Genomic DNA, 21751 nt, shown 5'->3' with positions numbered 1-21751 from the left:
GATCTGGCCACCAGTGATAATTTCCTGTTCTCAGATCTCAAAAGAATGCTCGCTCGCTGGGAAGAAATTTTCGTCGAATGAAGAGGGGATCGCCGAAACTGAGGCCTATTTTGAAGCAAAGGACAAATCGTACTACAAAAATGGCATCGAACAGTTGGAGGGTCGCTATAATCAGTGTATTACCCTTGAAGGGAATTATGTTGAATAAAAAAACTAATTTTTCCAAAAAAATGTGTCTTATTATGGTAGACCGGGGACTTTTCAATTGACCTGTTACATCAGTATATATTTTCAAATTAAAATAAAACTAACCTACTTAAGCTAGAGTTATGAATCACTTGTACACTAAACAAGTTCGTGTGGTTCGGTTCTTATCAATCTTTTGATTTCCTGCGTGTGGTCCAGTAGCTTTAGTAGCTTTACTACTTCCATGTTGCTGTGATTTGCAACCTTATTTCATGTTGGATCACTTCAGTCGAAATATTGGATCACTTCGTGTATCCATTTGATTTAGAGGTCATCGAGCAGCTCTTCGTTGGTTACGTAGCAATAAACATTAATAACAACTTTATTTTGGGTGCGTTGGATTACAAGTTGGTTTCATATTTTAGTACAAGTATGATTGACTGATAAACCAACCTCTTTTATTTTAGGTCAAGTTGAGAATAACTTCCGACCAACCAGTACAGTTATTTGACTTTGAGTCTAATCTCTTCTGCGTTTTGTCTAACATGATGTTTCCAATTAAATTCTGCTTAAGGAATCGGGCATCCGTCGAGCGATATAATTAGGTTTTTGTCATTTCGCCGTAACGCAAAATTATCATGGACAGATTTGGAGCGATTAAACAGTAATTTGTTGTCTCTAGTCCATATTTAGATCGTTGTTCGCTGCTTGCACTTTTCCTACAGCTTTAGACAGTGAAATAACTTTTACCATGATAACAATGTCGTCAGCAAATTTTCCAAATACTGTTTCTTTTATTGTTAGGATATCAGTATATCAATATAGAGCAAATATATGAGTGGCCCCACACTCGTTGAGAATGCCCCTTCATGCGAGATTCTAAATTTCCTTTTGAAAAGATATAATTCCTGCAGTCGACGTAATTCTGCGGTAGCAATTTGCTCATTTTGTAGATTAATCCCAAATACCATATCTGGTCAAAAGCTTGTGAGATGCCCAGGAATATTGCAGGAACTCAAATCCTCAAATGCCTTTTCTAATATGAATACCAGATATATCTTTTTTTGATTGAAATATGTGTACTATTTGTCTCAATGATCTTCTCTTAATGTTTGGCTATAACTTAGTTTACTATAACTTAGTACTATTACTTACAGAGTAATCCCTATATAATTATTCCAGTGTCTTTTATGTACCTTTTTAAGTATTGGAAAAATGAACGTCATTTGTTTTCCCATACTCCATCATACATCTATCCTATTCTTAAAATAATTTCGATACTGTTTATCTTTACCCGGTATCTTTTCATTCTTCATTTTTCTTACAAAAGTTTGTGTTTTTTAACTCGGTTTTTCTTCTATGCCCCCAATTTTCTTTTTTATTGGTCGTTATTTTTTCCTAATATTGACTCCTGCGTATGACCCAAATCAATTTCTCCAATATTTTCTTATCGTCCGTATATGTATCTTTTGTTATTTGTGCATGTCTAGAATTAAGTTGTTTTTCTCTTCTGTGACATTTCAAGATTTGGTAAATAAGTTCCAGATATTATTTACCGTTGAAGGTAATATAAGTTGTTCGGTTGTTTATTGTCTCTATGGATCTTCTAGTCGATAGATTAATAGATTAATATTTCTGCGTATTTTTTTATTTATAAACTCGTTTTATTTTACTTTACATTCTTATGGTTTTCATTCAATCTTATTGTTATGTGTATCTTTTTTTTGGTTCACTGACAATGTCGTGCATCTTCATTGTCTTCTATATTATAATTAGTCCAATTACTACTCCATGTCACGGCGGGTGAAGTGATACTTCCCATGTTAATGTTTCTAAGTATATTTTCACCGGTATTTGTAATATATGGTCAAGCTTTGCTAATCTGAAGAATAATATTGATGTGTCTTTGCTCGTATTATATATTATTTTTCGGTCAATGGTCGGCTCAAACGCAAACATTGTAATACATAGCGATTTCAATAGATTTTAGCAGGTTACAGTATTCCACACCAAGCTGATCCCACCAAATACAGAGCATTAGTTTGAAGCCATGAATATTCGGTTTTGCCGATGCATAACCAGATGGTATCGATTACATATTTGATTTTGCCTTATCAATAGAAAACAATAAACCTTTCCGATTTTACAGTTGACCAGTATTCACATATTGAGATCGATCGACCTTCAGCCACATTTTTGCTGAAATTGAAGTAAAAAAACTTCCTGCAAATGCGACTTAGTCGGTCCAAATTCAGACATTTGCAATGCACTGAAAATATGTTTTGTTCACGACGAACTGACACATAGAAGTGAATTATAATCGTACCCAATTCGATTTAATAAACAGTTCCAGTTGTAAATTATTTACCATTAATTTATAGGCCTTATAATAAGTATATTTAAAACCTCCAAATATATGACACAATACCAAGTATATTTTTGTTATATATTGGTACTTAATGTTTTTAATTAAAAATGTATTATTTAAAATATTATTATAATATTTACATACCTTTTTGTTTATCCTAAATACCCACGTTTTAATGTTGCTGTAATGATTGTGTGATATATGATCAATAGTAAAAACTGGACCATATTTCTTGGGCGTGCGACCTTCAGGCCAAAAGGAGGGAAATTGTTGCTAGAAAAATAAACGAAACACATTAGTACAATTTATCTTCCAGCAACTGAAAACAAAGGTAGTACCGAATTGTGAGGAGGAACACAGAGTACCACCACTGCAGAACACTCGTAATCGTATACCAAGGACCAGAACTCACCCAAGGTCGATTTTAAAGGCCACTCGGTGACAATGTATTCGCGAGGTTTGGTATAACCCTGGAAGAAACGTCATTAGTGGCTCTTAAAATAATTTCAGACAAATATGACAAAACTTACGTCGACAAATACTGCATTTATATAATCCGTAAAGTTATTACCTTGGAATGATGTTAGATAAGGCCTAAAATTGTCAGCTGAAACACGTAAAAATATTGGCTAATATTTGTTAAACAATTTAGTCAAGCAAAAATCAATCTAGTCTAAAATTTGTCATAATAATAATTTTTCTAATAATTTTCTAAATCAAGTTGGTACCTAATGATGAATTATATGTCAGATAGTTTGTGTATAAAGAAGTGACGACTTGTTGAATGGCGATACAAAACGATTAAATATATATTAATATAAACCAAACCTCTATGACCAGACGTCTTATTCATTACACCATTCGGTCTCACATAAATACATCGTCTCGTTTCTTTTAATATACAGGGCCGTATCAACCACGCGATATAGCACCTCCTTCGCAAACAAACAACCAATGAGACGTATATTGTCGTTGTCCCGTCTGAATAGGTTATTGTTGTAATAAAATTATTTATGATTAGCCTGTACCTTTATCGATATATCGATATTTTTTGAAAAAAAAAACATAGATATTTTGAAAAGCACTATATTTACTTAAATGTCCGTAGTATAAGCGATGTGCAATGGTTTCCCAAGTTTTGATGACTCCAACGTCCAATAATCTACGGCTGAGAAACTGAGCTACTACAATCCTGAATTGCAAACTTGTTATATTTTAGTATACTGTGTATGTTTACAGTAACTTTAATCTGCCCTTGTTGGCCTTATATCCTGAACTGCGTTGCGGATGCCAGAATTTCAGGGAATATGGGTATTTTTCGTCGAGCACCTTCAATGCATTTTATGTGACCTTATACATCAGCTGCAATACTTTTTTTTTATCAAATTCCGATTTCCAACGATTGCCAATCCTACGTCAGCTTTTGTTCTTTTTCTTGATAAGTACTTTTAATTGAATTAATTCAAAAGAAAACAGCTTTATGATATTACAGGAATACTACCAGCTACGCTATTCAAATGCTACGAAAAGTTAATTGTTTAAAACACAACTTTTATTTTACTTCAAAAAATCAAAAAAAAAGGAAAAATGTGGTGACTTGTTGAACATATTACTGAGGGTTAATCTATTCTAATTACATCAAACCCCTATGTCCAAACGTGTCACTCATCAAATTGTATAGCCCTAACCTAAACACACCGTTTCGTTCCTTTGAATACACAGGGTTGCATCAGTCGAGCCATATAACATTTATGCACAAATTTTTGAAATATTTGAAAGTAATTTTGATAACATACACAAAAAATCAGTGAAAAATAAAGCGCTTGTATGTTTCAAATTGAAGTTACTTGCACTTCTAATAGCCAAAATTAAAATTGATTAATCTATTAATAATAGGAATTATATATTTCGACACAATTACTATAATAATACAAGTATACTCTGTTTTCGACTTGAGTAACCAAAAGCTGTTTATAAGGTAAATTGGGGAATTGAATCTAAATCAGCAGCAGCGTTTTTGAGTTTTCGAAATATTCAATAAATTCATTGTTTTACTATTTTTGGCCATAAATGGCCATCTATTGAATTAAAAAGTATAAATCACAAATGAACAGAAGTTAAACTGAGTCTTCTATACTGGTTGGGATCTGTCTCGCGCATTAGGATCCAACATTAATCGCACATAATGCTTTCGTCCCAAATATTTAGTATCACCAGGGTATTTTCGCTATATCTTAGTGTAGCCGCCCCTCTTGCTTATCGCTCTTGTCGCCCAAATTTTATGGGAAAAAAATCAAGATTTTAATACAGAAAATGAGAGTATTTTGAGAGACATTCGAGCTGCAATCTTGTGCTAATTTTGCAACAAATTGTCGATTACGTGGCACCCGGATTGAAGATCTCAGATCAGGGCATTAAGAATGGTTCTCTTCTGCTCAAAAGAAGAAATTATTAAAAGCGTAGATGATATAAAAAAAAGGAATTTTTAGAGCATTCTAACCGTTCAGCTCCAAGAAGTAATATGGATTGTATATTAATATGTAGAACAAAAAAAATCATCTTTTAATTGAAATAAAATGCCTTGAAGTTTTCACCCTGCCCCTGTAAAATTTAAATCTAAATATCTCACTTTAATGAAAACATTTGACGATTGACGTATGTCAGTTATTAGGTTGTGAGATAATACCTTTCTAAAATCTCCCTCTGTTGCATAAATTTTGGATAATATATTTGTAAACAAGTCATTGTTTAAGGTATTATGGAATGTCACCCATGTGAAATACAGATTAACAAGCTGTTTGGCTTAAACTATATTTAAATTAAACAAAATGTTTAAATTAATAAATGATTGAATATCGATATCATTCAAGTATTGAGAATCTATAGTTGATTTACCTCTTTTTGGACTATAACCACTTCAAACAATAAAAAGGTAGAAATTAAAATATACAATGGCTAGTACTCGAAAATCATCAAATACCATTATGACCAATTCCAAAAGAACATAACTTTTGCTGTTCAAGATATGCAAAGCTCTGTAAAACATTTCATTAATTAGCTCAAAGAGATCTATTGCTATAAATAGCAATTTATTGAGATCATTTCGCTTGATCTTAATTTTACTCGAGTTGTATTTTCGAAATTCATTGCTTTTGTTATTTGATGTAAAGATATTTACTGCCCTAGATCATCTAAGATTTCTAGAAAATTGCCGAGACTATTAAATGCATTTATTTGTTCAAATTTTACACTGTCAATTCGCATGCTTATTACTTCTAGCTCTCAACATTATATATTCTATTAGTTCATATTCATTAGTCTTTAGTTTATAGGTGCTCTGGACTATCAGTTTTTATTATTACATCAAAAGCTCCTATTAACATTTATTTAATTCTGTAATATAATATACAAGGTTGGGCTTAAACTTTCGCCTTGTCGTAATCTACGCTATTCCATTTTCAAGGTTTTTGATTTCATATTATCTGTAATGATGGCATTGATATTTATCTTATGTATTTTAACTATTCTTACAATGTTATTACTTACACCTCTTTATTCTAATATAACCCATAATGTGTCACTTTTTACCTTATTAAATGGCCCTTGCAAATCAATAAATCTATTTTTTAGGCTTGAACGTTTTCCACTAATTGTCTTATACAAAATATATAGTCCATATTTCTTCCTTTACGGAATTCACTCTGTTAGCAACTTCCATTTACTGTTTACTGATTTTAGACGATTATCAAAAATTTGCTCGTATATCTTTATGGCTGTTCACTACAGACTAATTCCTTTATAATTAGTACATTCTTTTATCTCTTTTTTATGTAACAGTAGACGGTATTTTCCAATATTTTAATTGGTTCCTCTGTCCCTATTCTATAGTAAATTTCCACGAATAACCCAGCAGCGTTCTGACCTTTCAGTTTTTGTAACTGTTGCCTCTCCGTTTTTCAGAACACTGTTCAATCTATATCACCTCTGTACTCGCGCCATTATTATTTCATCTTCAGTTGTTATATCTTATTTTTTGTCATTTACTTGCAAACTCCTCTTATTTTTCTTTTGCAACTTTCGAAGAACTTTCAGATAGTTTAATGGTCGAAGAATAAACTACTTTCAAATTGCTATGGAAAAGATCCAAAAAAGAGAAAATGGCTATCACACAAATTGCCTGAAAATACCATTTCGAACTTTTTGAACAACGCCGTTTCATTGCTTGTTAGGCATGAAAATGTTTTCTATAGCATATTGTAACTCGTTATGAAAAGTGAATAATTTCCTACAATCTAGAGCGCAGAAAACGGTGGGATAATCTACGAGAGTCATCCAGATTACACCGAAGCGCAGCAATTATGTCCATAAAGTCTTGCTGTATATATCGTGGGATTAGCAACGTGTGGTGTATTGCGAGCTGCAGACGCAAAGTCATCCTCTATATGACAGCGCTCGACCACACATTGCAAGAATTGTAAAGGATACACTGCTGCGGTTCGAATAAAAATTTCTGCCACAACCAGCGTACTCACCAAACACAGCACCTTCTAGTCATCACTTGTTCAAATTGATGCAAAATTAAATACGAAAATGTATTAATATGTGGATCACTGCTAAAGCAATATCGCTTGTTCAGAACCGCATCGCCATGTTTCTATAAAGATGGGAATAATTTGTGGAAAATGATAGTTGACTAATATATATACCAAGATACCAATTTTGATCAGTATACAGGCAATTACCTAATAATTTTACAAAACTTAATTATTTTATCCAAAAGTACCTCTTCAAACCCTCACAATAACTTACTAACATATAATTTTTCGAACATTTTAAAACAGCGTAATGTTAAATTAGTTTAATACACAGTAGTTGGTCTCTAGCAAAAATGCCATTTTAATCAAAAAATGTTAGTGTGTGCAATATTATTGTTGATCCATGAACACCAGCAAATATTTGAAGAAAATATATTTTAGAAATATTTAACTTCATTCGCATTAACTTTAATTAATATTTTTACCGATGTTAATCATCATCTGGGAACTTATCATCAACTTCGTAAAAATGTCTGTGGTAATGTATATATTCTAGTAGCATCATCTTATATAAATACTATCTTAGCAGACAAGAAACAATATGCAGGAAAAGAGCTTGAGCTTATATAATTATTCAAGTTTCAATGATATAATTGAAGACTTTACAAAAAAAAAGTAAAATGTAAAAAAACTAAAACTTACGAGGAACAATGAGAACATCTCGGTTTTTCTTACGATTATCACCTCTGTGTCCTCCTGCGCAGTCTCCAATGGTGAAACGAGGAGTCTGTTTGCAAATAAGCATATACTCCCTCTGATATTCGTTGAGCTTCGACATGGGATTCCTCTGGGACTTTTGTTTCAGTCGTTGGGACAGCTCGCTGACGCTGAACCAAGAGTTACCACAGGCGACATACTCTTCAAGAGTATCGTAAACAAATTTGTATTGGTCCTAAAAAACAGATACTAACTACTTAGTTTATTGTTATACACAAATATACGATATTATAAATACATCAATCATTAATGCTAAAATAAACAAAGATAATCTTTGCCTCAGTACATCTTGTTACAGGTTGGAAACACTGACTCGGCGTAAATAAGGCAACGCGTATGCATTGCTCAGTTTTCATGTTAAATCTTCTTGGTTATATTTCAGTGTATTACAATGTTCTGCGATGGTTAAAAGAAGTAATCGGTGAAATGTGTAATCTATTAGATGTTGTTTAACGTTTCACAAGTGGAAGTATCAACGGTAATGACAGCATAGCAAAACATGATAAAACATCATGGGCGTAGAGAAATAGTGGGCGAATCCCAAAATTCGACAGAGAGAAAAATATCAAAAGAATTGCTGCTCGAGAACATAAAACTACCGCAGCAAAAGTGACAACAGGACTCAATACTCACTTGAATAACATTCTTTCAACCAAAACAGTACGGTGGAAGCTCCACAAAACTAACATTCATATAAGGGTCGCAATTATGTGTTGAGAAAGATGTGGTGTACATAAAATATGAGCATTTGGTGATGATGAGAATGTGGTGTGATTGGACGAATCATCGTTTACATTATTTCCTACAAACGACCGGGTTTATGTAAGGAGAACTCCAAAACTTCAAAAGCAAAACCGCTACAGTCAAGCCTGGTGGAGATTCTGTTGTAATTTGGACGGCAATATCGTATTCAGCTGGTCCTCTCATTCACATCACTGGCCGGATTACTGTGAATGAATAAATGGACATTTTAATAAATAATAAAAACAGATAAATGTAGATAAAGTTCTTACTGTAACTACCCTATTGCTACCAAACACTGCCAAAAAGTTCAATATTGGTTTGAGTTTGAATATTCAATCATTCATCTATTCTACGAATCTATTTCAATAAGGATTGCAGCTGTTTTAGAAGAAAATGGCAGCTCAACACTAAGTTTTGCGATGGATTTAATTAAAAACAGACTTCTTATAATTTAATATTTTAATTATATATAAAAACCAAAAAGAGATAAAGCTAGGTAAAGGTGTTGAGTACGAAACGGTACAATCAATTCTGAGCTATTTCTATATTAAATTTCAGACACAGCCAAAAGTGCGATGTTAACAGTACGCGATATTCGACCGATGGTCGACGCTGGCCGGTGTGTGGACTCGAGCTAATTTGTCGCATGTCGTAACACCTCTCCTCTGAAGATGACCATGGGGTTGGGATGTGCTTCGTCCAGCATCTCGTCTTGGTGAACTTTCGTCAGTCCTTCCGATGGCTTTACACCTCTGATCTGCGAAAATTTTCTTAAAAATTTCAGTTGTACACACGGCTAGGGGAACTTCTTAAAGTGTCTTCGGAATAGCCTCAAATTCCAGTGTTCCATGGCTAGGGACAACTTCTTGTCCAAATTCCAGTGGTTTAAGTTTAGGAGAACTTCTTAAAGTATCTTCGGTGTATTGCCAAATTTCAGAGGTCCACGGCTAGGAAGGACGCGTGAAACATCTTCCGAAAGAAGGCGAATAGTATATAGTATGTGTTTATATATAAAGCTAGGTAAAGGTGTTGAGTACGAAACGGTATAATCAATTCAAAAGTATGTGTATATATATATATAAAAATATATATGTACTCAAATGTAAATACATTATAAATTAATAATTCATTCAGGAACCGGGGCATTCGCCATTTAATACACAGTAGCATTCTCGTTATAGTTCTTGTGAGAATTAAATGAAAATATAATTTATTAATCTAAAAACATATTACACACTTATGACAATTATTCATTATCCAGTATGTTTTTCGTAATATTTCTCTCTATAAGACCAGATCTAACCAGAGTTTCATGGATGTACTCCCACTTATTTCCTCGTTACCATAATTTTTTCTTTGACCGTGGTTACAATACATTTTCGTGGATATCCTCATTTTTAATATAGATGATTTTGGAACATAGATTTATTTGGAACATATTGGTACTGGATTTCTTTTTGAAACATTATAATTGCACACCGTAGGTTTATAATTGCTTCAAGATTTGTTTATATAATAATATTGTGTTGTGAAGTAATAATTTGGATGATTCTCCAAGCAACCACCGCATTTTTTAAGTCTTATACAAGTTTCTGCTCGTTTATGCTTAATGTCATGTCATACCCTTGAGATTGCTGGGGCAAAAACTCTAACTGCCACTTAATAAATTGTTATTGTATAAATAAATTCTGCAGGTAATTGGAACTATGGGACAAAGTGATCTAACAGTAATATTATCTAAACGTATCAAAAGAAAGATATAGTATAAATGGGCTTAATGGAACTTACAGTCTGTGAAGAAATAAAATGATATGAGAAAAACGACCGTATGAAATTGCGTGAGCATATAAACGTCAATATACTTGAACTATTCAACAACAGCAGGCTTACCTGGAGGTTTATTAATATTTGCTTTATATTCAAATGATAGATAGTCTTGAATATCCAAGCCGTTAATCATGTGCCTCATATTCACTGCTCCCTTATTCACCTTAAGATGAGTCTTATATGAGTATATTTTTTAACAGCTTCTCTATATACTTCATTATTATTTTGAGTATATTTTGAAGCCACTTGTGTTAATAGTTTATTCAGCATTCTCGATTCATATTATTTTGTCTACCACCGTATGTATAAAGGGAGAAACTCAAAGTAAATGGAATGAATACCAAAATCGGAAAATAAATGGAAAACTTTTTCGTTCCTCCGAACGATCGAATCAGGGCGAAAAAATAATATTAATGGAGAAAATAATGCATTGGAATGAGACTAGTGATTTTCCATCGAGACAGAAAACCAATTAACTTTATAAATTGGTTTTCATTTCGATGATAAAAGGCCAATACGTATCTGTAGTGGGACCTAATTAATCGAAACGCAAAAATGCGAAATTATATTACGACAAATAGCTGTGTTCACTTCAATAGAAAACATAATCAAATGAATCATTTGACACAAATATAAATGATCATGTAAATTGTTTTTGAAAATACCGTACAAAATATCATTCAATAAGTCTCCGGTTTACTCTTTGGAATACTTTTTACTCTATAGTTTTAACGTGGACTCCGAACCTATGACGAGTGACCAACTTAGAAATCATCTTAGACATTCAGTTTTACCATGTAGTCTTACCATTCTTACTTATGTAGTCCAATAAGTCAATAAATTTTATAAACGAAACAAAAAAATCGATTTCTGGCTATAAAAATGGCTTTATTTTTTAATACGGCGGCTTGGAGCAGTGGTAATGGCGAGAGGACGGTCCCCCTAGTGTTGCAATAGTCGCATGTTCGAATCCTGCTGGACATGGTCCTGAATTTATGTTTGTGATTGTTTAACATTTGTGATTGTCCTTAGACAACAATGCAAAAATCCGACAATAAAAATGATCCTAGTCAAGCCAATAACCAGGCTGGGTAAGACTGAATGTCTCAGATGATTTCTAAGTTGGTCACTCGTCATGGGTTCGGAGTCCACGTTAAAACTATAGATCCAGTTCAGATAAACCCTCGTTGGTAAAAAGGGGATTTTAAAATACATTAAAAAATAATAAAAAAATTTAATACAATGTCCCCCAACTTCAATGTATTTATTCGAACGATTCTCCAGCTAATGGGTCACATTATTCACATCATGTCACAAGGACCTCTTCAGAACGTTTTATCATTTAAGCACAAATTTTGTTTCAGTTAAAAAACGAAGCTAACTAGAGTAAACGTTTTCATGTCATGATATTTTACGACTTTCGACTGAGATTATCACAATGCATCGATCAACTTAAAGACAACTTACATAAATGATTAATAAATAAAACAGTGTTGCATCAAAATATGTGTATAATATCTACACAATCTTGGGTCGATTCATTTGATCGTCAAACAAAACAGCAATCTAGAGACGAGCTAAATCCAACAAAAATGGATCCTAATAATCCACGTAAATAACTGGACATGTGGCAAATGTGCTGTTGGAGTAATGTAGAACAGTCAATTCTGAATGGTATACAACCATTTGTTTACCAGAAGTATTTTGTGAAATACGGAAAAGCCAGCTGTAACAAAGGATGATTCGTCATCATCACAAACTCGTACAAACATCACCTATTGGACTACCCAAAAGGTCTAACTGATGGGTCATCCTTAGTACAGATTTGGGACCAAATTACTTTTAACGCAATAATAACCTCAATCAGAATGGAAAAAGCGTTACGAAGATTGGTTCAAGTGCATGCAAAAGTGTGTTGATTAGGATGGAGAATAATAAAACAATAAAGCCATTTTCGTTAATAAATTAGTGTATTTTCATTATTAGGCTCAAAATATAAATAGCAACCCCCGTAAAATGTAATTTATTTATATATAATGTAATTTATTTATGAGATCAATCTAATCTTAGAAATTTTTGTTATACTGACTACGAATATATGGATCTTTGCAAACTCTTCATCATGGCTCACATTCATTGAAACTATAAGAAGAATAGAATGGCTTTCACCAGCTGCTGGCCTTTCACTACATGGTCTTTTTGTTCCAGTATATAATGGTGTATCCATATTTACAACAATACAGGTAAAGGCGACAGGACGGGCCTCCTACTGTTGAGATAGTCTCGCGTTGGAATCCTGCTGGGGCATGGATGCCCTTTATGTTTGTGATTGTAACTGTAAATGTCTTAAGGCAACAGTGGAAAATCAAACAACGAATAACCATCCCAGACACGCCAGTAACCAGGCTGAGTAAGATCGGATGTTTTCTAGGACGATCTCTAAGTTGGTCACTGGCCAGTCGGAAGGCTTAACGCCGAGGACTGTGATTCGGAGTCCACGTTAAACTGTAGTGCAGCCCAGATAAAACCCCGTTGGTAAAAAAGAGACTTTAAAATAATAAAAAAAACTTTTATTTTGATTGAACTACTGCAAATATTACTCCTAATCAGTATTTTCTAAGAGGTGTCAACTATGGTATTCTAAAGTCATTTTATGGATTTTTTGAACTGTTTATTTTTAATGATCAGAGAGAGTTCAGCATCATTGGTGTTTGTGCGGCTAAGCTTAAATTTAACATACCAGCAAATAACAATTAATTTCCTTTACTTGGAGCCGCCATAATACTTATGAGGATGCTATTTGACTTCGACAGTATTTCCCATAAAATAACAAAATATCTATAACAGCAAAAGATACTATTAAAAAAAAGTTAACCCTGGGGTACTACCTACGGGTATCTTGTTATTCATTTTCATTCATTCATTATTCATATTCATCATCATCATCATCTTCCTCAATCAGAATGGAAAGGGTCTGAATGAAGAGGCAATACGCTGCTGTTGATACCGCAGAACTCCAAACATTCTTCACTAAATCTCACTACAATTGGTAGTCAGACGCAACTAGTCTCGAAAATGTTAGTGGCCTATTTTTCAGATTGCTGTCTATAATTTTGGTCGATGTTGGTGCTGCTTGCTGTATGTTCCATCCAAAAGGTAGATGTCGCCACAGAAGTATGTGAGGAATTCGTTCAATTTTTATTCGCCAGACACGTCCAAACCATCGTAATCTGCGTCTCTGAATTTGTTATTAAATTATGAACTAATTGTTGCATCTTAAACAAATTTCTTCATTTCTAACGCAATTTTGAAGACAAACATGTCGAATTTGCCTTACGCATCATAACTGAAAGATCTAGAAACAGCTCGGAGCCATATTACTGATCCCAATATGAGACCAAATAATATCCGGCTTTACCCAGCCTGGTTAATATTCTCATTATTTCTTGATAATGATTATATGTATATATGTCTTAATTGATTTTTAATTATTTCTTTTAAATATGAATATTTTGCCTCTAAATAAAGTGACACCAAATGAGTACTCAAACCCACGACATCTTAGAAATGTCTTGAGCCATTCTAAAACTTCCCCGATATGGTATAACACTAATTAGTCCTGTTCTGCATTAGTTTGTATAGAACTGCATATTAGCGAGAATGTTTCCTTTTTGAAGTTAATATCGAGGTCAAAATAAGATATTCTCTAAATAATGTTTAGAGACATACAAAATATTTTCTGTTTTTTTTTGTAGCTTGGTAACTAAAAATTCAAAACAAAGCCTTATCATTGATACTATTGGCCATAACTGTTTTTATCCGTACATTTATTATTCTTATAATATTCTCGCTTGAATTATATTATTTCTAAATTGTAAGTTCTTTTAGTAATAACATTTTGTGTATTGTTTATTATATAATTAATATTATTCATCCCACTACTAAATTGTGACAGATTGGACTGCTACAAAAAATATACAAATAATATATATATATATATATATATATATATATATATATATATATATATATATATACAATTTAATTAATTTAGTTAATTAGTTAAAGTAAATTAATTAGTATTAATTAGTAAAAATAAAAATATTCAAACAAATTTCAAAACCTGTCGTTTGAAGATTAGAAAGAGAAAAATAATGAGAACGTTCTTTGAGAACTAATTAAACAAAACCGTTAAACTGTGTCGAAGCAGACAGCTGTAAAATGGCCACATGCGGTCGGTAGATGATTTTCAAAGGATATTTTCGTAAAAAAGAATGAAAGACGGGATTAGAAGGGCTTTATAAAGAAAATTGTTAAAAACAATGGAAGTTCAAGCTTATTATATTTGCGTTTGTTTTTCTTTTTCATTTTGTAACAAAAAATGAGACCAAATTTGATAAGCAACGGATGTGAGGTATGTAAAGTCCCAAATGTAATCTAAAATATCTAGGAGACCGAGAATTGCTCAGACCATTCGAAGTTTTATATTTTTTACATGTAAAAACAATTAAATTGTTTAGTATACCATTTTTTTAACTAGATACTTCAATTTTTAAACAAGGCCTGGCCTATGATTTATTTTCGTTTATTAATAGTGGCTACTATGGTCGTCTAAACTGTTCCTTAAGAGTGTACCTTCGATATGCTGTCCTAATCATATTGTAAACTTCTCCACAAACAAGAAATGTATATTTATCATTACTACTTATTCTATCATGTTGTACGTTCATCATCATGAATTGATTTTTATTCAGTTTTGTGAAATGTGTAATCTATCAGATGTTGTTTAACGTTTCACAAGTGGAAGTATCAACGGTAATGACAGCATAGCAAAACATGATAAAACATCATGGGCGTAGAGAAATAGTGGGCGAATCCCAAAATTCGACAGAGAGAAAAATATCAAAAGAATTGCTGCTCGAGAACATAAAACTACCGCAGCAAAAGTGACAACAGGACTCAATACTCACTTGAATAACATTCTTTCAACCAAAACAGTACGGTGGAAGCTCCACAAAACTAACATTCATATAAGGGTCGCAATTATGTGTTGAGAAAGATGTGGTGTACATAAAATATGAGCATTTGGTGATTATGAGAATGTGGTGTGATTGGACGAATCATCGTTTACATTATTTCCTACAAACGACCGGGTTTATGTAAGGAGAACTCCAAAACTTCAAAAGCAAAACCGCTACAGTCAAGCCTGGTGGAGATTCTGTTGTAATTTGGACGGCAATATCGTATTCAGCTGGTCCTCTCATTCACATCACTGGCCGGATTACTGTGAATGAATAAATGGACATTTTCATAAATAATAAAAACAGATAAATGTAGATAAAGTTCTTACTGTAACTACCCTATTGCTACCAAACACTGCCAAAAAGTTCAATATTGGTTTGAGTTTGAATATTCAATCATTCATCTATTCTACGAATCTATTTCAATAAGGATTGCAGCTGTTTTAGAAGAAAATGGCAGCTCAACACTAAGTTTTGCGATGGATTTAATTAAAAACAGACTTCTTATAATTTAATATTTTAATTATATATAAAAACCAAAAAGAGATAAAGCTAGGTAAAGGTGTTGAGTACGAAACGGTACAATCAATTCTGAGCTATTTCTATATTAAATTTCAGACACAGCCAAAAGTGCGATGTTAACAGTACGCGATATTCGACCGATGGTCGACGCTGGCCGGTGTGTGGACTCGAGCCATTATTATTCTTATAATATTCTCGCTTGAATTATATTATTTCTAAATTGTAAGTTCTTTTGGTAATAACATTTTGTGTATTGTTTATTATATAATTGATATTATTCATCCCACTACTAAATTGTGACAGATTGGACTGCTACAAAAAATATACAATAAATATGAATATATATATATATATATATATATATATATATATATATATATACAATTTAATTAATTTAGTTAATTAGTTAAAGTAAATTAATTAGTATTAATTAGTAAAAATAAAAATATTCAAACAAATTTCAAAACCTGTCGTTTGAAGATTAGAAAGAGAAAAATAATGAGAACGTTCTTTGAGAACTAATTAAACAAAACCGTTAAACTGTGTCGAAGCAGACAGCTGTAAAATGGCCACATGCGGTCGGTAGATGATTTTCAAAGGATATTTTCGTAAAAAAGAATGAAAGACGGGATTAGAAGGGCTTTATAAAGAAAATTGTTAAAAACAATGGAAGTTCAAGCTTATTATATTTGCGTTTGTTTTTCTTTTTCATTTTGTAACAAAAAATGAGACCAAATTTGATAAGCAACGGATGTGAGGTATGTAGAGTCCCAAATGTAATCTAAAATATCTAGGAGACAGAGAATTGCTCAGACCATTCGAAGTTTTATATTTTTTACATGTAAAAACAATTAAATTGTTTAGTATACCATTTTTTTAACTAGATACTTCAATTTTTAAACAAGGCCTGGCCTATGATTTATTTTCGTTTATTAATAGTGGCTACTATGGTCGTCTAAACTGTTCCTTAAGAGTGTACCTTCGATATGCTGTCCTAATCATATTGTAAACTTCTCCACAAACAAGAAATGTATATTTATCATTACTACTTATTCTATCATGTTGTACGTTCATCATCATGAATTGATTTTTATTCAGTTTTGATAAAAGAAGGTGAATTAAATACGTATCAAGTGGATACTAAAGGGAAAGCAAATTTATAACAAACAAATAACAATAATAAATGGAATTACGGTTTATATTACTACAAATATGTTTCTCTTGAAAATGCAAGTAACTACAGTTAATACAGGAAATTTAAAACCATCTTAACCTTTAGTACAATACGTCTATACATTCTTAAAATTATTTAACCTTCTAAAGTTGTGCAGTATCTGGCATAACAAGAGCATTATTCTTCTAAGAACTACTTTCCTTAAGAGTTGTGAGGCATGTTGTCGCAAATCTTCACAACTTTTAGTTGTTCTCACAATTAAATACAATATATGAAAAAGATAAGTTAAAATAGGGTTAATTATGGAAATCATGATTTTTCTTGTCTAAAAAAGGGATTGTAGATCTATTTGGAAAACTCTATTTGACGTTCTGTGACTAGAGGTCTATGTGACTCTTCCGTCTATTTGACGTAGTTAAAAATACAGTTAAGTATTCACGGTTTTAAACTTAACAACCAAAACCTGCTTATAAGACAAATCGGGAGATTGAAACTTCAAACCATCAGCACATTTTTTTAGTTGTGGTTTTCGATATATTTAATAAATCATTATTTTACTATTTTTGCCATTAACACGAATTCAAATGTGTGTATCTGAAATGAACAAAGGTTGAACTGATCTTTTATACTGCTATGAGTTTTTTTATTACTTTTTTTAAATCATGCATTAGGTTCTATTTATATGTATATTTTTACATACATATTTTCGTTTTATCTTGATATAGCCTCTTTTCTTTCTCGCTTCAGTGTTTATTACATCAAAACCAAAATACTTCAAATGCGCATCTTTGTGTGCATTTGTCATCACTTTTCCACATTTACCAAGCATACAATATCCACAAACATAACAAAAACTCTTTAGTCGATTTTGTAACATTTTTTTTATGTTCTGAAGCACAAACAGGACAAAAACAAGTGCTAAATAATGGAAGAACGTCATCTGACAGACGTTATAAGAGCGTACCACCGAACTCGAAACTAGAACCAATCTTGACACACTAACTGAAGGTCTGGATTCTGGGTAGTTGAGCCGAATTTGTACATTTGAAAAAGTAAAATTATAATTACTGATTATTTCATCACGTCTTCTAGATATATTGGAGCAGCACATTTTTGAAACTATATCATCTATATTAGCCACGATATTGTAAAGTTTCCAAACACCCAAATTCATTAAATTTATACATTTAAGTAATAAAAAGGGGATATGTTAGTAATTTAATTTTGTATTTTTGATGTATTTTAGAAATATTACATTGTATAAGCAGTACTTAAAATATTTAGTAGTAAAATATTTTTTATTCTGCTATATTATATTTAAGACCATAACAATATACAACATATGAAAATAGAATATCTAATAAAGGAGTTATTATTTACATAGCATATTTTTTATAACATAACATATAATGTCATAAAGAATAAAAATGTTATTTTGTTATTGTTTTTTAGTTGTATTTTAGAGTGCCCTTTCTAGTACTATTAAGATAATAATTGTATGTCTTTTGAAAATATTTAATTCAAATAAGATATCAGTCAGATGCCATCTATGTTCTCTATATTTTGTGGTAGAGGCCTGAAAACATTGATACCAGCTCGATTTCGACTATAATTCGACGAGATTTTGATCCATCACCATCATTCATTATAAAACATCAGTCACTTGAATAAGCCAATAATAATCCCAATTATAACCTCAATATAGTAATTATATAAATGTTAAAAAAGTTATTTCAGAAACAAGATGGGGATATTCTTAACAGTTCTTAACCTAATACAAAGAAAGTGAAGGTATGAAACTATATAATCCCAATAACTTCAAAATCAATTTTCACCAAAATACATAAAAATGTCAATATCAACAGCTCCAAGATATGGTCTAGTAAAATGCCAAGTACTTAAACAGCTGCAAAGAAAGGGCGTAATAGATCCTGCTCATCTCTTCAACACTTCACTACCATTGCGATATGTGTCCATGCAGTGGAATATTGTGGAAATTATTGTGATCAATAACCAGTAAATCGTCCAACAATAAGACATCATATCGACCAGTATCACTACAACCAGTCATTAGTAGGGACGCTGTACTTAAATCGCGTCAAATTAATTAATTGAAGAAAAGCAGCTCATCTTCACCCACCGATTTGGATTTAAAAATGAACACTCGACAATTGATCAGTTGCACCGTATTGTAATGGATATGATTTAGGATGTAATGTTATGGATGGTAAAATATAAGTTGACAAAACAATTACCTAAACGGAAAGAGCCAGATTATCAAATCTTACGAATATTTAGAATTGCAAATAATGTACGAACAGCTCTCAATAACATTACTGAATGAATTTCACATAAAAAATAGACTACCTACCAGTTATAATAGGTAAATACCGAAAAATACTTGAGCATGACACTATCAAGCTCTAGTAGACAGAGCATATTAAAAATAATCGAGCATAACTTTGAATGAGGCTTAAAAAAATATAGTGGTTGCATGAACGAGAATCCGAATTATTTCACCACAACAAAATGTTATTATATAAATAAATTTTGAAGCTATTGTGGACCTATGGTGTGTAATTATGGTGTAACAAAAAACAATATAACAAAGTTTTTTCACCGCATTGCTAACGCCCAATAGTATATCAGACAGGAAGAAATGAGGACAGCGAAAAAATTAAACGGCGATGAAATTAAAAGTTTTCGAAAATACCAAGAGAGATTACTCAACAACAGTGTACACTTACCCGGAAGTTGTTGAGACAAAATCTTTGATTTAGTATGGTGCTAAGTATGAAAACGACGCCGTATTTTAAATTTATGTGAAATGGCGAACATTTAAGATTTCTTAAATAATGTGAAAGACAAAAGTAAGATAATTATAGTTAATAGTTACTTGTAATATATATGCTACAAACTTTTTAAATTAAAAAAAAAGATCACTCACTCAATATATTCAAGATATTTTATACTCACCACATTCTCCACCATACCCATTCTGGACTGTCTCAATTTCTTAAGATAGCCAAACACATCAAATTTGTCCTCTTCCTCTCCCAGTTCCATATTAGCATCGACAAGAAGATAAACGCCAGATCGTCCACCACCATCGCTGAAAATAAACAGAAACAATTTGTCAAATTTCATTATGATTTTTTAACATTTTTAAAATTCTGTCTTTATATTAATAAATATTGTTTATTATTATAGCTAACTTTTTTTACAACGCTATATTAAAACCCAGAGTGGATTACTAATGCTTTACTTTTTTGTGGGCAAAAAAAGCCTTTACACAAGAACGTTTTCTACTGCCGTCAATAAATAAAGACACAATGAAATTTTCATTTAAAATATAAGATGGTCAGAGTGGGGTTGCTTTTTTATTTAAAAGTGTTTTATTTTCCAAATCAGGATATATATTTGGACTGTAAGCTAATTCTTTTTGATTTACAATATACGTTTAGGTATATCATTTATATCAAAATTTTATAACTTTGCTGAAATATATATAATTTTTTTTCTGTGATATATACAGGTTATACAAATAACATTATTAACATGAATTCTTACAGCTTGCTTTCAACAAACAATCAGTAATATTTCGTATCTACCAGACTTCGGAAGAAGGCTAATTATTTGTGGTCAATTAGTAAGTCTGTGACGAAAACAGCTGAATTTCTTAACATTTTACAAGATACAGTGTCTACGGTAATGGCAGTATATTCAAACATGGTAAAATATCATCGGCGAAGAGTAGTAATGAGCGAAATTCAATGTCAACTAACAGAGGCCATTTAAATAATACAAAAATAGTATGGTGGAAGCTCCACAAAGCTAATATTAATGGAAGACGGTTGAGACACGCTTTATAATAGAAAGTAACTTTAAACTGCGAAGGAAGTAATGTAACTGTCTGAAAACCTCGACATTTGATGAGTGTAAGAATGATGAGTCTATGAGTCATTGTTTGTTACATTGTTTTCTACAAACTGCCATACCACAAAAAGGCCACAAAAAAAGCCTACGATCTAGACTACCTTCCTTCTAGAATATATTCTATAATATATATTCCTTCTTCTATAATATATTTCTTCCTAAGCTTGGCTGTGATTTGGGCATATCAATGGTCAGCATGTTGAAGGTCTTACTATGACTAGCACTTTGCTGCCAAATACTTCCATATTCCAAGATGATAACGCACCTATACACAACACCAAAAGGGTTTATACTTTAGTTTGAGAAGCATCAGAATATCATCATACATCTTCTCTGGCCAGCACTATCACCAAACTTCGATATAGTATTATTGAAGTCATTTTATAAGCCAATAAATTGTCATTTGTAAGAAAATTTACTTTACTTATAAAGCTCAAAATGATAATATTGATAAGTCGTGGATAAAGAAGCTCCTGATTAAAATTATGACTAATCAGATTAAAACCTGGGTAATAAAAACCCACAGTGAATATATTACAGTGATAATAGTCAGAAGTCCAAGTAAATTACTTATAATACTACTTATATTAACTACTTGTATTAATAATTCAATTCTTTAAATAATTATGACATATTAAAATGTTCTGATCTGCAAAACTGA

At 32.0% G+C, this 21751-nt stretch overlaps 1 protein-coding gene across 5 annotated transcripts in view; it reads right to left on the bottom strand.

Moving 5' to 3' along the window:
* Window positions 1-21751, bottom strand: part of Ptp36E (Protein tyrosine phosphatase 36E) — a 93769-nt gene that overhangs the window by 7617 nt on the left and 64401 nt on the right. For all 5 annotated transcript variants that reach the window (XM_076403563.1, XM_076403560.1, XM_076403559.1 and 2 more), the window contains 5 exons: window positions 20131-20266; window positions 7792-8041; window positions 3085-3161; window positions 2893-3024; window positions 2699-2827 (listed from right to left, as the gene is read on the bottom strand). In XM_076403563.1, the coding sequence (XP_076259678.1) occupies window positions 2699-2827; window positions 2893-3024; window positions 3085-3161; window positions 7792-8041; window positions 20131-20266 (724 nt within the window). The remainder of the gene's footprint in view (window positions 1-2698; window positions 2828-2892; window positions 3025-3084; window positions 3162-7791; window positions 8042-20130; window positions 20267-21751) is intronic.

This window comes from Rhynchophorus ferrugineus, unplaced genomic scaffold (assembly GCF_030347505.1).
Source record: "Rhynchophorus ferrugineus isolate W39M unplaced genomic scaffold, kcgeb_rfMv2 rfM4, whole genome shotgun sequence".
NCBI lineage: Eukaryota > Metazoa > Arthropoda > Insecta > Coleoptera > Curculionidae > Rhynchophorus > Rhynchophorus ferrugineus.
The sequence above is the reverse complement of the archived record's forward strand: the minus strand, read 5'-3'. Positions and strand labels throughout refer to the sequence as shown.